The sequence below is a fragment of the Lontra canadensis genome, unplaced genomic scaffold (genome assembly GCF_010015895.1).
Source record: "Lontra canadensis isolate GAN:19392208 unplaced genomic scaffold, GSC_riverotter_1.0 scaffold9, whole genome shotgun sequence".
NCBI lineage: Eukaryota > Metazoa > Chordata > Mammalia > Carnivora > Mustelidae > Lontra > Lontra canadensis.
In genome coordinates, this window is record NW_022631003.1 from 4,661,863 (window position 1) to 4,674,881 (window position 13,019).

The 13,019-nt window shown below is 37.5% G+C and overlaps 1 protein-coding gene across 8 annotated transcripts in view; it reads right to left on the reverse strand.

Moving 5' to 3' along the window:
• Positions 1 to 2,790: 2,790 nt before the first annotated feature.
• The window catches only part of NAV3 (neuron navigator 3), a 610,320-nt gene continuing 600,091 nt past the window's right edge, over positions 2,791 to 13,019 (reverse strand). For all 8 annotated transcript variants that reach the window (XM_032854715.1, XM_032854714.1, XM_032854712.1 and 5 more), the window contains 3 exons: positions 12,845 to 12,963; positions 8,451 to 8,654; positions 2,791 to 3,911 (listed from right to left, as the gene is read on the reverse strand). In XM_032854715.1, coding sequence (XP_032710606.1) covers positions 3,792 to 3,911; positions 8,451 to 8,654; positions 12,845 to 12,963 — 443 coding nt within the window. In that variant the 3' untranslated portion in view covers positions 2,791 to 3,791. The remainder of the gene's footprint in view (positions 3,912 to 8,450; positions 8,655 to 12,844; positions 12,964 to 13,019) is intronic.

The following is a 13,019-nucleotide window of genomic DNA, read 5'->3' on the forward strand; positions in this document are numbered from 1 at the left end:
TTTAAAAAAATTTTTAGTAAGTTGAAATGCTTCACACATTGTTCTCAAGAATGTTTCAAAATAGTCTAATACATATTTTATAATTATTAGTTTATAATAATAGTTGTAAAAGCAGCTATATCTATGGAGGGCTTTGTAAATGTTGGGCACTGTTCCAGGCATTTGCATGTAATAATTTACTTGATCATCATGGTAATCTGTGAGAGGGGGGATACTATTACTATCAGTATTTTTATAGGTGAGAAACGGAGGCATCCAGAATCTGGATAAATGGGCCAACATCACACACATAAGAATGACAGCGGGATTCCTATAGTGCATGTGTCAAAATTGTATTCAAGTTTTGTATTAATTCAGTACTTACCTGGTTAGGATGAAAGGTGGAAATTTCCTTCATTTTCCAAACTGTGAATGAAGAAACGAATGCATCAATTTTGGATGATTGACCCATTTTAACTAATGCCTTCCCCCTCCACAACTGTCCTAATTCAAAAGTTTTCCTGTTTTAAAAACCAAAACCCTACGTGTATCATCCAAATGTACATTCTTATTACTGGGGTTGTAGCTCAAGATATTTCTTTTAAAAGTCTAATTTTAAAGGGAGTTTTCTTTTTCTAATCTCTATTAAAAAGTTAAGCACCACCAAAAAAATTATTTGGCTTTAACATAATCTTTTAGAACTAAAAGTTTAGTAGAGGATTTAGTGAAATATAAGCAAAGAAACACTTAATAAGCTGATTTAACTAATATCAACTTTCTATTTTATAGTAACTTTTATTTTATAATCAAGCATTTAGATAGACTAGTGAGAGTTTTCTAAAAATATTCACTGAATAAACTTCATTAAAAAGTGTATCTTGGGCCTTTAGTTAATTTATTTACTCAAAGCTATGTGGTCCTCTCTCTAAGGTATATAAAAGAAACATTTACACACATCCCTACTGATGGCACATTAATAGTATAAACAAGCAGCACCTGGGTGGCTCAGTGGGTTAAAGCCTCTGCCTTTGGCTCAGGTCATGGTCTCAGGGTCCTGGGATTGTGCCCCACATCGGGCTTTCTGCTCAGCGGGGAGCCTGCTTCCCTCTCTCTCTTCCTGCCTCTCTGCCTACTTGTGATCTGTCTGTCAAATTAATGAAATCTTAAAAAAAAAAAAATAGTACAAGCAACATTTTAAGGCTGGACACTTTTGGTGCACGGTTATTCAGTTTTTCTCCATATATAGATACCACACCTTGTTGTCAATAAATAATTCCACTTTAATGGCAAAGTAATAATTTAGACAGATACAGGGTGCACATTTGCAAAAAAATATATGCAAGCTGGTTTACAAGCTAGAGGAACAATAAACCAATAGAAAATACATCATCCAGTTAAGTCCATTGACACCAAGTACTTATTATTGGGGCTTTACAAAGACTACAAAACTTTTCAGATGATTTATTTCACTGTTTCTGCCTATTTACATGATATGTTACATCAAAAATGTACAAAATATAAAATGTATACAGACAAATGTTTCACAAACTAGTTTAAGTTGTAAACTAGGTGAACCTACTGGGATGTATTGCAGGAATTTGTGTTTATGATCATGTTTGGACTGTGTTTCTCAAAATGACAGGGAAAGATTAGCAATTTCTTTTAGATCACATATCATACAAGGGCAACTAGTCACTCATCCAGCTACATATACTGATGTTTTATGACAGCTCTGATCCATGTTTGAGGCTTCAAAGTCAGGGTGACAATTCTATGTGCATAAATTCAGTTCAGTTTTCCCTTGGGGCAATAGCACCGTGTAGGACCTATAGACTTAGCGACACTCTGAAAAGGGCTCAGAGGTCTCGTGTTGTTGTTGTTCTCTAACAACTGACCCACGGGTGGTCACAGAGAGTAGCACCAATGGCACATCACGAAAGCAACCCATCTTCGCGCGCCTAGAACAAGTCTACAGCATGGCCTAGCCCTTCGGTTCGGAAAACTCAAAACCCCGTCCTCTTGTGTGTGGTGGTAACTTCTCCCATGATCCCAACTGGTTTTCATGCACGCTCTTTAAAGCCTGCCACAACAGATGCACTTTCGGACATTTTTACTTTTCCAAAAATGTATTGGCTTCATGTACAGTTTTGAAGCATGCTCACTCTAGCACTGATAGCTCCTGCATCGTCATAACCACTGTAAATACAGGACAAACACACCAGATAATAACAGCTTTGAGGGTTTGCATTCTGTATTTGTTTGCAATGTACAGGAAATCTCAGCAAGTGAAACACCTCTTAACACCAACAGGATTAAAGTACATTTGTGTGTGTGTGTGTTTGTTTCAATTTGTGCAAGATTTTTTAAATGATTATTTACAATACCTACCCAGTAGACTGTGCAAATCTAACCTTCTTTTACAGTATAAACGCTTCCGCTTCCACAGTGACGTCACTGCTTCAGTGTTCTTTAATGCTGAATTTCTCATGTACAACGATAGTAATCAAAACAACATGCTCAAAACCAAGAGGAATAGTAAGAAGAAGAATAAAAAGAGTAGGGGAGGAAAAGCCAAATAGTTGTGCTCATGTTGCAACTAGTGCTTCCAGCTCTGCTGGGTAAGAATCCCCATTCTCCCCCCTTCTACAACTCTTTTGCCTAGAACTGGATGGAGGTGAGCCACATGTCTTTGCTTTGAAGTGACGGTCAAAGAGGGTTTCTGGGCTAATTTGAACATTTTGGAGGACAGATGATCTATTCCCAAAGCAAAAACACTGATTTTTTTTTTTCTCTTCTCCAATTCTTAAAAAAAAAAAAAAAGAAAAAAGACCCCCAAACCCCAAAAACTGAAACAGATATCTAGAGGTGAGGCTACTGTGTTAACTTGTGTTGCTTGGTTAGAAATGAAAAGACAGTGGAGATTACCAATGGTTTAGGATTTAAACCAACTCTTAAACTGTCATAGAAATCTGTTTTAAGGCAGTGAGACAGCACCATAGGAAATGTTCCTTCTTTCACTGAAAAGGCTCCAACGAATAAAGCCCTAAGAAAGCCTTTTGTCAGTGTTGACTAATAATTGGTATAAAACTCTTGTTAAGGGAGTGGGCAGGTGGTTTAAAACAACCTTATAAAACCTGTGGTAAAAACAACCTTATAAAACCTGTGACTCATACACGAGAAAGTTGGCGGAGCACATCGTGTGAACGTGGCAGTTAAGAATGACATTGGCACGTCTCCAGCTTGCCGTGCTCGCGTCTGCCGGGCGGTGGCGCGATTCCGCTTGTGCTGACGGAGGACTGGCCTCTTGGCTTCCTTTCCGACTGGGGTGAGCGCACAGCACAAACGCTGCTGGAGCCCTGTAACCAGCACCATGTGGCACGAGGGAGGCTGGACGGAGAAGGAGGGGCCCCGCTCGGGGAGGACGGGCCCCCCTCAGAGGAAACGAAAGGAAGGGACAAAGAAAGGGCTGCATTGTAAACTTTTAAAGAGGAAAAAACAGAAAGTCCAGTTTGGCTACCCCATGTGCAATCTATTCAGTTGCCCTGTCCTTAGGGTCCTTTCCAGTCGAGTAATGGAGCCGGACACCACTCCACGGATATAAAAAAATGCCTAGAAATAAAATAAAGTTAAGCTTGCGTTTCAATCGAGCATCTTGGCGGTTCAGACTTCGCTCTGCTCCTCGGAGACCACGACTCTGGGTCAGGGCCCTTGACAGGGTGCTTTCATACTGGCAGTGGTTTCGTGAAAATACCTTCCTTCCTTGTTAAACCTTTAGCAAAAGCATCCTCTCTTCCCCTAACTTCTTTCACCCCCTAGAGAGTAGATTCAAGAGATGAATCTAAAATGTCGTCATGGTGGCTGGTGCTATCGCTGTCACAGCTTTGTGTGCCCGAGTAATTGGCTGCTTCTTGGAGTTTCATTAGCATATTCATCTGAAGAAAGAAAAAGAGACATCGATGTAGGCAGTGATGCAGTGAGCGAGCCAGCCCCATAAAACACACGGCCCGGAGCCACACGGAGGCAGCGCGCCTCATCCCATCCGAGGGAGACGGGGAAACAATGTCAGGTCTGCATGAGTCGCCTCCGGCTCCTATCCCGGTTCTGCCCGAACACGGCTACGACACCAAACCATAAGGACCAAACAGGGCCTCTAGATAGCTCTTTTATTTGGGGTTGTGAATGAATACGGCTCCAGCAGGGAGACTGGGAAAGAAACTGTATCACAGCTGGACATCTGGGCTCGTTGCTGGAGAGCACGCCAAGCTTCTCAGCTTTTTGGCGCGGAGAAGCAGAAAGCATTGAATGGCAAGTGAAAGTCGTGGATGTTCATACACACACAGACGCGCACGCGAGCGCGTGCACACCCTCCCGCGAGAGAAGGAGGGGATGGAGTGGAATGACGCCAGCTGCTGCACACAAACGCACCATCTGCTGTTTAGGGGCTGACCTCGAAAGGGGTCACTGAATGAAGCCGACCATGAGTGTTTGAGGAGGGAGAGGGAGAGGATCACTGTCAAGTTTCTGTTGTTGTTGAATTTCTGGCTAAAATATGATTGATCTATCACTGAAAACAAAAGCCACCTTCTGGAACAATAGCAGCTGTCTCGGGTTTCCCCGTTGATAGGACAATGGTAATGTTTGTTCCAGAAAAAGGGACATACGCCTGAAAGCACCTGGGGAGAAAGACAGCTAGTGTTTCCATGTACTACAAAATAAAAGGCAGCCAGCTTGCTGGCTTTTGATAGATATGCAGATCCACTGTTAGAGGAAAAAGGAAAGATTGCTTAAAAGCAAATTGTGGATAACCTGTTCAATGATTTTATTAGAAAGTGCAGGAAAACTGGCACGGGTCTTCAAGAAAGAAGTAAGACTTGTTTTCTTGTCGAGGGTTTCTAGAAGTGGTCCTAATCTTTATATTATTTAATGCATAGTCATTTTATTATTTTATAAAGTAATCCAAGTTGTTCCTTTTTTTTTCTTTCCCAAATTAGAGGACTGGAGAATCTGATTCAATAAAAAAGAGAAATCTAAAAAAAGGATTCCTTAGACATATGTTAGGTGATGGATACTTGTGTGTTCTGTGTAAAATGCATGTTCAATAAATGCTTGTGAAATAGATGATAGATGATAATAACAGTTTTAGCAAGCAGGCCTTTCTGACAGAGGCTACAGTGATAGCATATTTTAAAGTCATTTTAATATTCTTCAAGACAACATTTTTCAATATAATTGTTAGGCTAACTCTCTGAATTTATTAAATCAGCTATATACAGACATGAAATGAAAGTAGTTAGTGACAGCCTATCAAACCCAATAAAGCAAAAGCCAAATGTCTCCATAAACATGTACTTTCTCTCTCTTCTTATCCCTCTCTCTCTGTCTCTCACCCACAACCCCCCCCCCCTTTCATGCACATTCATATTTCCTCCCTCCTTTCTGATGTCAGTTCCTCCATCATTAGTCACTGGCTGTATGTTCAAGCATTTGGGTGAAGATAATTTGTAAAAGACCATTGTGTGTTGAGTGTCCTCCTGATTTACTAAGAGTAGAAATTGTAAATGAGGTCTATTTTGAGGGTTATGATTCTAACCACAGTGAAATATTTGAAATCACTCGAATGCTGAATGCTGTAGAAGTTTTATGGTATAATAGAAGCATCTAAAGTCTTGATTTTTTAAAATGGTGCCATATAGTAAATACACTTTATTAGACTAAGTTCCAAGTATTAGATTCATAATAAATGTACACATGGGATTTAATTTGCCTTCTCATAGTGTTGCTTTGTGCATTCAAGTCAAAGGGGATTATAAGAGGGGCCAAGGTTACAAATATGATCCAAGTCACTGGGATAGATCATTATTCTCTGCAAAAGAATGTCCTTCCTCTCCTCTCCTCTGCTTTCCCCACATTCACAATCATAAAAATAATGTCTAGCATTTGTAACACATTGCTCAGTTCCTTATCACCTCTGCTATTACCAATCTGCTGGGCTCCTAGCCTCCATCCTCTCTTCTTTAATCTGTCTTCTGCTCTGTTACCAAAGAGATATTTATAACCTGCAAATCCAGCTAACATAAGTCCCCTGCCCAAACACCTTTGATAGCTCTTCATTATCTGTGTGATAAATTTTTTACTTCCTACATAGATAAACAAGACTTGGCAGACTTTTGTAGCTCTATTTCTTCTTGGAGACTTTTGTAGTTCTAACTTTTCTTGCCCTTTTTGTTCTAATCCCATCAATCTGCAGATAGCATTTTTATTCATATTCATTTTTCTTACTATGTTCTAAATTCACCTGCTGCTTCCTTAATTTTGGATGTTCTCCATCCAATCACATGATGGAACATCTGTTCTTCCTTCTAGACGCAGCTCAAGAGTCTCCTCCTTTATAAAGCTTTTTCCTAATCACTTCCTCAGTGGACTCACAACTTTGTCTAGCATGTGACTCTACCATTATTTTACTGTAATTTATATAGGTAGACGTCTCTTTCCAGTAATGAACTGTGAGCTTCTTGAGACCAAAAATGGTATTTTATTTATCTTTTTTATTTATCTACCAATTCTTAGCCATGAGGATATACTTATTAATACTTGTTGAAAGAATGAATGCGTTTGTTGATGAGGAATAAAATACTGTGAGATGCACCAAAAACTTGTATCCTTGTTCATATCCAACATATTTCTGACATTAAATAGTGGATTTTTCCCAAATATTTTTGATTTAGATTGGACTGCAAATATATTTTTACTCGATACCAGTAATTATAGAACTATAACAAAATAAAAGCAGATAGAATATTTATTTTCTTATCAGAAGGTGCCTGATCCAAAGATTTACTTTTAGATGATAAGCCGTTTGTTATTTAGCACACCATAATCTCCTGTTTCTTAAGATGTTTAGTTGAGCAGCCATTTAAGAATCAGATTTTTTAACCCCAGTTTTTATTCAGTATGGGAGACTCTGGATCCCTTTTCTGTACTAGAAGACAAGAGCATTCAGGGACAGGGAAGAGTGCTAGATGGGTTTAGCTGATCAGAACCGGGAAGTTGAGGGCATCCCGTAAGGGTCCCTTACTCGACAGTTTAATTTTTCAAAACAAACTCTATAAAGCTTCTCCTTACCTGGAACAGACACAGTATATCAACACACAAAGGCAAGAATAGAGTTTATAAAATTCAGATGTAATAACCCATACTTGTATCCTAAAGTTAATATTTTCTCTTAAATATGAACCATTCTATAGGCAATTAATTAGTATTTGCTCACAATTATGCTGCATCTAAACCAATTCTTCCATTACTGTTGATTTCAAGTTATGTATGAGCTAAAGGGCCAACTACCTGTTAGAAAAAGAAAGATCCAGGCCCTTAAGGATTTTATGGTCTAGAGCAAAAGTCCAATTTGGAAGTCCTTTATGAGTTCTCTGAACTCTAAGCAGACCTTTGTAAATATTTCCATTACTCTATGGAACCCTTTGAAATAGTATGCACAATTTTCTGCCTGCGTGTGTGTGTGTGCACGCCCACATGTCTTTTGCCCTGGAAAAGATCTTAAAAATCTATCATCTTGTTCACATGTAACCACCAAAATATTAAGACTGGTCAGCTGAGATGATAATGTATATATGTTGGGTTGTGAGTATACTAATATCCCAAAAAATATCAAATCACATTATGTTCTTGGGTATGTCACAGGTTATGATTTTTAATAATTTCCTTTTTTGTTTTAAATAACATAATGGCCTTTATTTCAGTATTTTTTTCTGTATTGATTGTACAGGTCCAGTGATTTCTGTAACCATAGAATGGTAAGCTAATAAATGCATTACACCTGATACCAATCTATACAAATTCATCTATAAACATGAAAAAATACATGAAAAATAAAATATTTTTCCTAATAATACTACTTACTTAATATTCTCAGAGTACTCATAGTTTGGAGTTTTATTGACCTTTATTAAACCATACAGAACTATAAATTAAGAAAGACAGGGAGAATCAGGGAGAATAACTTCCCTTTGATTTCCAAGTCAGTTTAGTCTTCTCAAATGTAGGCAACAAAAGACTAATTATAAATCTAGTCAGACTAGTTGATATATGTAAAATATTATATTAAGAACAAAATCTGGTTTTCTCTTAAATACCTAGTGAATCGAGTCATGTAATGTTGAAGACTTATGAATTTACATAATTTCCTGCATAATAAAAAATAAAAATTATGGTCTCAGAGTTCAGCCTGATTTTAGTGTTTCTTGATTGTTAAGCATACAAGTTTGGTCTTTCATTTTTAAGAATTTAACCTAAGGAAAGTAAGCCAAAGGAAAAAGAGTTAAAAACAGAATACCTGTATCAGAGCAGTCCCAAATACCACCTAAGATAACTAGTATCTTTGATACAAATGACTAAATATTGATGACAACATACTGTAGTTAAGATTATATTAGAAGAATCACACATCAGCTTCTTACCAGAGGATCCCCTTCTGTGTCACTTTGTGGAATGTGCTTTGAGGTTGTGGCTTCCTTAGTGGATATGCAGCCCTCATACCCAACATCTTCTGGTCTCAACTGAAGTAATGCTGGACCATCCTGAGGCAGAGATGCTGAGCTCCATGGGTATGTATCAAGCACCCACTTTGAGGGGTCTTCCCAAGGTGCCCGTTTCCCATACATCTACAAAATGATTACATATTTAATACATATCTAATACATTCCTACTCAGTAAAAAAGGTGAACACTAATTGAGTGATTCCTTTGCACATTGAGTTCTTATGGAACTTTCAAGAGACTTGTGTCCATATACAATTTTCCAGTTTGTAAATATATGTCTGTCCACCTAACTCTCTTTAAACTTGAAGGAGAGATAAAATAAAGATGAACATTTGGGATAGATAGTCAGCATTTGGGAGAGAGTACAAAGGGGATTTATTTTAAATGCATATAGAATTCACTGCCCATATTTATCTTTATTAGTGATTTTGTAAACCAAAAGAAAACTCACAGTTGAGGAAGGAAAGTTCCCGTGATGGAGAATTGAAGAAAGCTATGCTAGTTACAAAACAGAGTTCTCTACTAAGGTGCACTTTGCAAAGATGATAAATACAATAAGAGAATTTCTCTTTTTCAACCTCACTCTACTCCAAGTTTCTTTGAAAATAAAAATAATTTCTCTGATAATCATTTTCTCTGGATTAATTTCCTCTAATAATCTCATTGGTTCCCGTAAAAACTCTTTTTAGATGTTTATTTATAAGGCCAACAGTAAAAGAAGAGGAAAATGGAAAATGAAAGCATTCATGTTGTCAGGACCCAAAAGGAAGCAAAGAGTCAGTAAGAAAGAGATGATAATGGCTCAAGTACTGGTAGTGGAGGAAAGGGGAGAAGATGAATGTAAGACATGTTACAAATTTTTAATTAGGAAGGGCACACTGCAGAAACAGAGGTGGAATGGACTTTATAAACAAGTACCAGGCTGCAGGGGGACAGAAAGAAAAGCTAAAATGAAGAGAAGAGGGCAGTAACATGGGCAAACTAGGTCTTTGATGTACTTCCCTCCCCTGCCTTGACCTCCTCCTCCCTCCCTCCTACAAGCCTGGTTACCAGGTGCATATATGGTCTCAGCACACTGGGAGGTGTTCTACATGGCCTACTGTGGGTCAGTGATCAAAAGCAAAATGGTGGATACTGACACCACAGAAGGCACATGAATTGCCTTGGAGTTACCTTTCAGGTTTCTCCCAGAGGAACTGTATGAGGTTGTGTCAGCCTTGCCTTGAGATAAAGAGAAAGAAAGAAAGAGACAAAGAGAAAGCAAGCAAGCAAGCAAGCAAGCAGGCCAGGTCCTGATATCTGCATATCCCTTGGGAGATGAAGGCAGGAGTAGCAATCACTATCACTATATAACAGATATATAGTTTTTATGGCTAGCGAGAGTTTTGAAGCAAAAGTTTTTCTTAGTTAAAAACCTACTTTATAACGCTAAAGACACAGCTTGCCATACAACTTAAGCTAACTGAAGGAAAATGTGTCATTCTTGGAAAGTAAATTTTACACAAAAAACATGAAGGTCTAGAATCAACTGATGCCAGCCCTTTAAAGAATCATACAAGACAGCAAAATTGAAGGTGACCAATAAAATGCTCAATAGGTCCAATACTAAATTTCAGTGTAGAACAGATATTATAGAAAAAAATTGAAAGAAGATTTAAATATTAAAATATTATAAAATTATAAAATATTAAATATTTAAATAATTAGAATAATATAAATTTGCTGTTGCCATTTCGATAAAGGTAGAATCATCAGAATGAAAATCAGAATCCATTTTATCACCAGTGTTTTCTTCCAACTAGAACATCTGGCAGAGAGCATTCCCTATGGTTCCTCATCAGAGCATGCATTTGAAAAGAGATTTTTCTATTCCACTCAACTCAGAGTTTCATCTTTGCAAGAAGACTTTGTTTTTCACCTCTTGCTCCAATTCAAGGTTCTTTGTTACCAGTAGATCCAAGGGAATTGTTCGTAACACACATGATTCCTTTTCTTCCTTTTCTTACAGAAAAACATACATGGACCACCCCAGGAATATCATCTGCCAATGGGCCTGTGGCTGAGCACATCCTTCAGTAGCAATGAGAAATGTCTACCTATTTTTCTTATCTCTCCTGGGTACTGGGCTTCCCCCCTACATTCCCTACACATTACGGTTGATTCAGCATTTACACTAACCGACTACTAAACATCTAGAACCACAAAGAGAAACGAGACATTTTTTTCTCCTCTTCAAAAATAATTTTGAACTATCTCTTAGTTTTCGTCTGGAAAACCGGTATTACTCTAAGGGTTATACTTTTGCCTAAATGGAAGCCGTATAAAATTCTAATTCTCTGGATAGTGTTTTAAAAATAATATTGACTTAAACATTTTTAAAAAAAGAACTGAAGCAGTTTTTTAAAAATTAGACTTAAGGAAGCTAAGCAGTGTTAGGTATTGCTATTTTTGAGTTTACACAGTCTTCTTTTTCTTTATCTGTATTAGCAAACACATGGGAAATAAAGAGATTTTATATGTAAAAACTTGGATGACAGCTTATTAATACTGAAACTATATGAAGAGAACTTTCATTTATGGAGTATTATGCCTCCATCAGAAAGGATGAATACCCAACTTTTGTAGCAACATGGACGGGACTGGAAGAGATTATGCTGAGTGAAATAAGTCAAGCAGAGAGAGTCAATTATCATATGGTTTCACTTATTTGTGGAGCATAACAAATAACATGGAGGACATGAGGAGATGTAGAGGAGAAGGGAGTTGAGGGAGATTGGAAGGGGAGGTGAACCATAAGAGACTATGGACACTGAAAAACAACCTGAGGGTTTTGAAGGGGTGGGGGGTGGGAGGTTGGGGGAACCAGGTGGTGGGTATTGGGGAGGGCACATATTGCATGGAGCACTGGGTGTGATGCAAAAACAATGAATACTGTTATGCTGAAAAGAAATTTAAAAAAATAATAATAAATAAATAAATATTGGTTTAAAAAATATGACTTCTAGCATATTATAAACTTTCACATAAATTTCTTTTTTGTATAAAATGATTGACACTGAGAAATTCAACTCACACCTTAGCATAACAGTTTCAGAGGAACCCAGAAAAGTGAGATGTTATATTTAAAAAATATAAACCTTTGGTATAGTCTTTTATTTTATTGGAACCAAACAACAACTGGCTCATAGCCTTCAAATAGGAAACTGTATTACTTAAATCTGGAATAAAACCAGTAGATAGCATGCTCTAGGATCATTATCTCTGAAGATTCTGAGCACATCTTCCAAATATTTATTCATCGTGTTCACCAGAACCATCATGATGGTTCTAAATACTGCCATTCTGCTCTCCTAGGTGAGGACAGTGGGCCGCTCAAAGGAAAGGATAGGAAGGAGTATAGATCACCAGTGACTTTTTAAAGGGTAAATACCTAATGCACTATTGCAGATGACAAATGTGAAAAGCAAGAACTGTATCTTAATTCTAGTAGCAGTTGCAATAATCAGAGATAGAGATGCCTAAGCAAAAACTTCCTAAACTTTGGCCGAGTTGTAGAAAAGATTAAATTCTTTACAATAAGCTGGATGATTATGAAGTAAAAATCTTAAAAATTCAACCTTGAGGTTTACAATTCTACAATTTCATGAAAGCTCAAATCCAATTTGAGGAGATAGTAAATTTTGTCGAGAAACAGAATTTTCTTATTAGTGACGTATTTTGAATTTTCCATTAAGAGTACGTAGAATAGACAGCGTAGGGCCTCATGACATGAGGTAGGTGAGAGGAACGGCAGGAATGCTGCTAAATCAACCTGCCATAGATTTTAAAAAGTCAATTGCCTTAGAATGTAGAGCATTCCCTCAAAATAGTAAAGGATCCTACAAGTGAGGTTAAAGGGTTTCAAACAATGAAACATACTAAAAACAGGGAACCAGTAAGCAGAAACTACTTGTTGCAAACTATATGTTAAGAGAAGAAATGATCAAGGTCCATTTAACATGTCTGTCTTATAAGATACAGAACTGTCCAATTAGCTGGCTTTCAACTGATTGCTAATTCCCATGGCAATAAGTTTGTTTGGCCTTAAATGGGTAGTTGTTGGAATAAAGGTTTTCTCCTTCTCCCACATATTTGTTTTCAGAACAGAATACACAATAAATAGTTACATACTAGTTGATCTTTAAAACTTGACCAATATGTTTATATAGTTCATGCCTTCAGTTTCTGTATAAATACCCAGAGAAAAGAATGTTTTTTGCTTTAAAGGATGATTTTGCTTGTTTTTAAACAGTAAAGAATATTGAATACTATACCTGAAGACCTTCTCTCACTGCCTCCAGAATGTAAGGTACCAAAGAATAGTTCCAGAGATCCATGAACCACACTCTAGAACCTTCTACATCCATAGGGCAAGGAAGGAAAAGTCGGGGGCCTAAGAAGAAGCAAACCATTTTGAGAACCATTACATGTAACAACCTAAACACATAA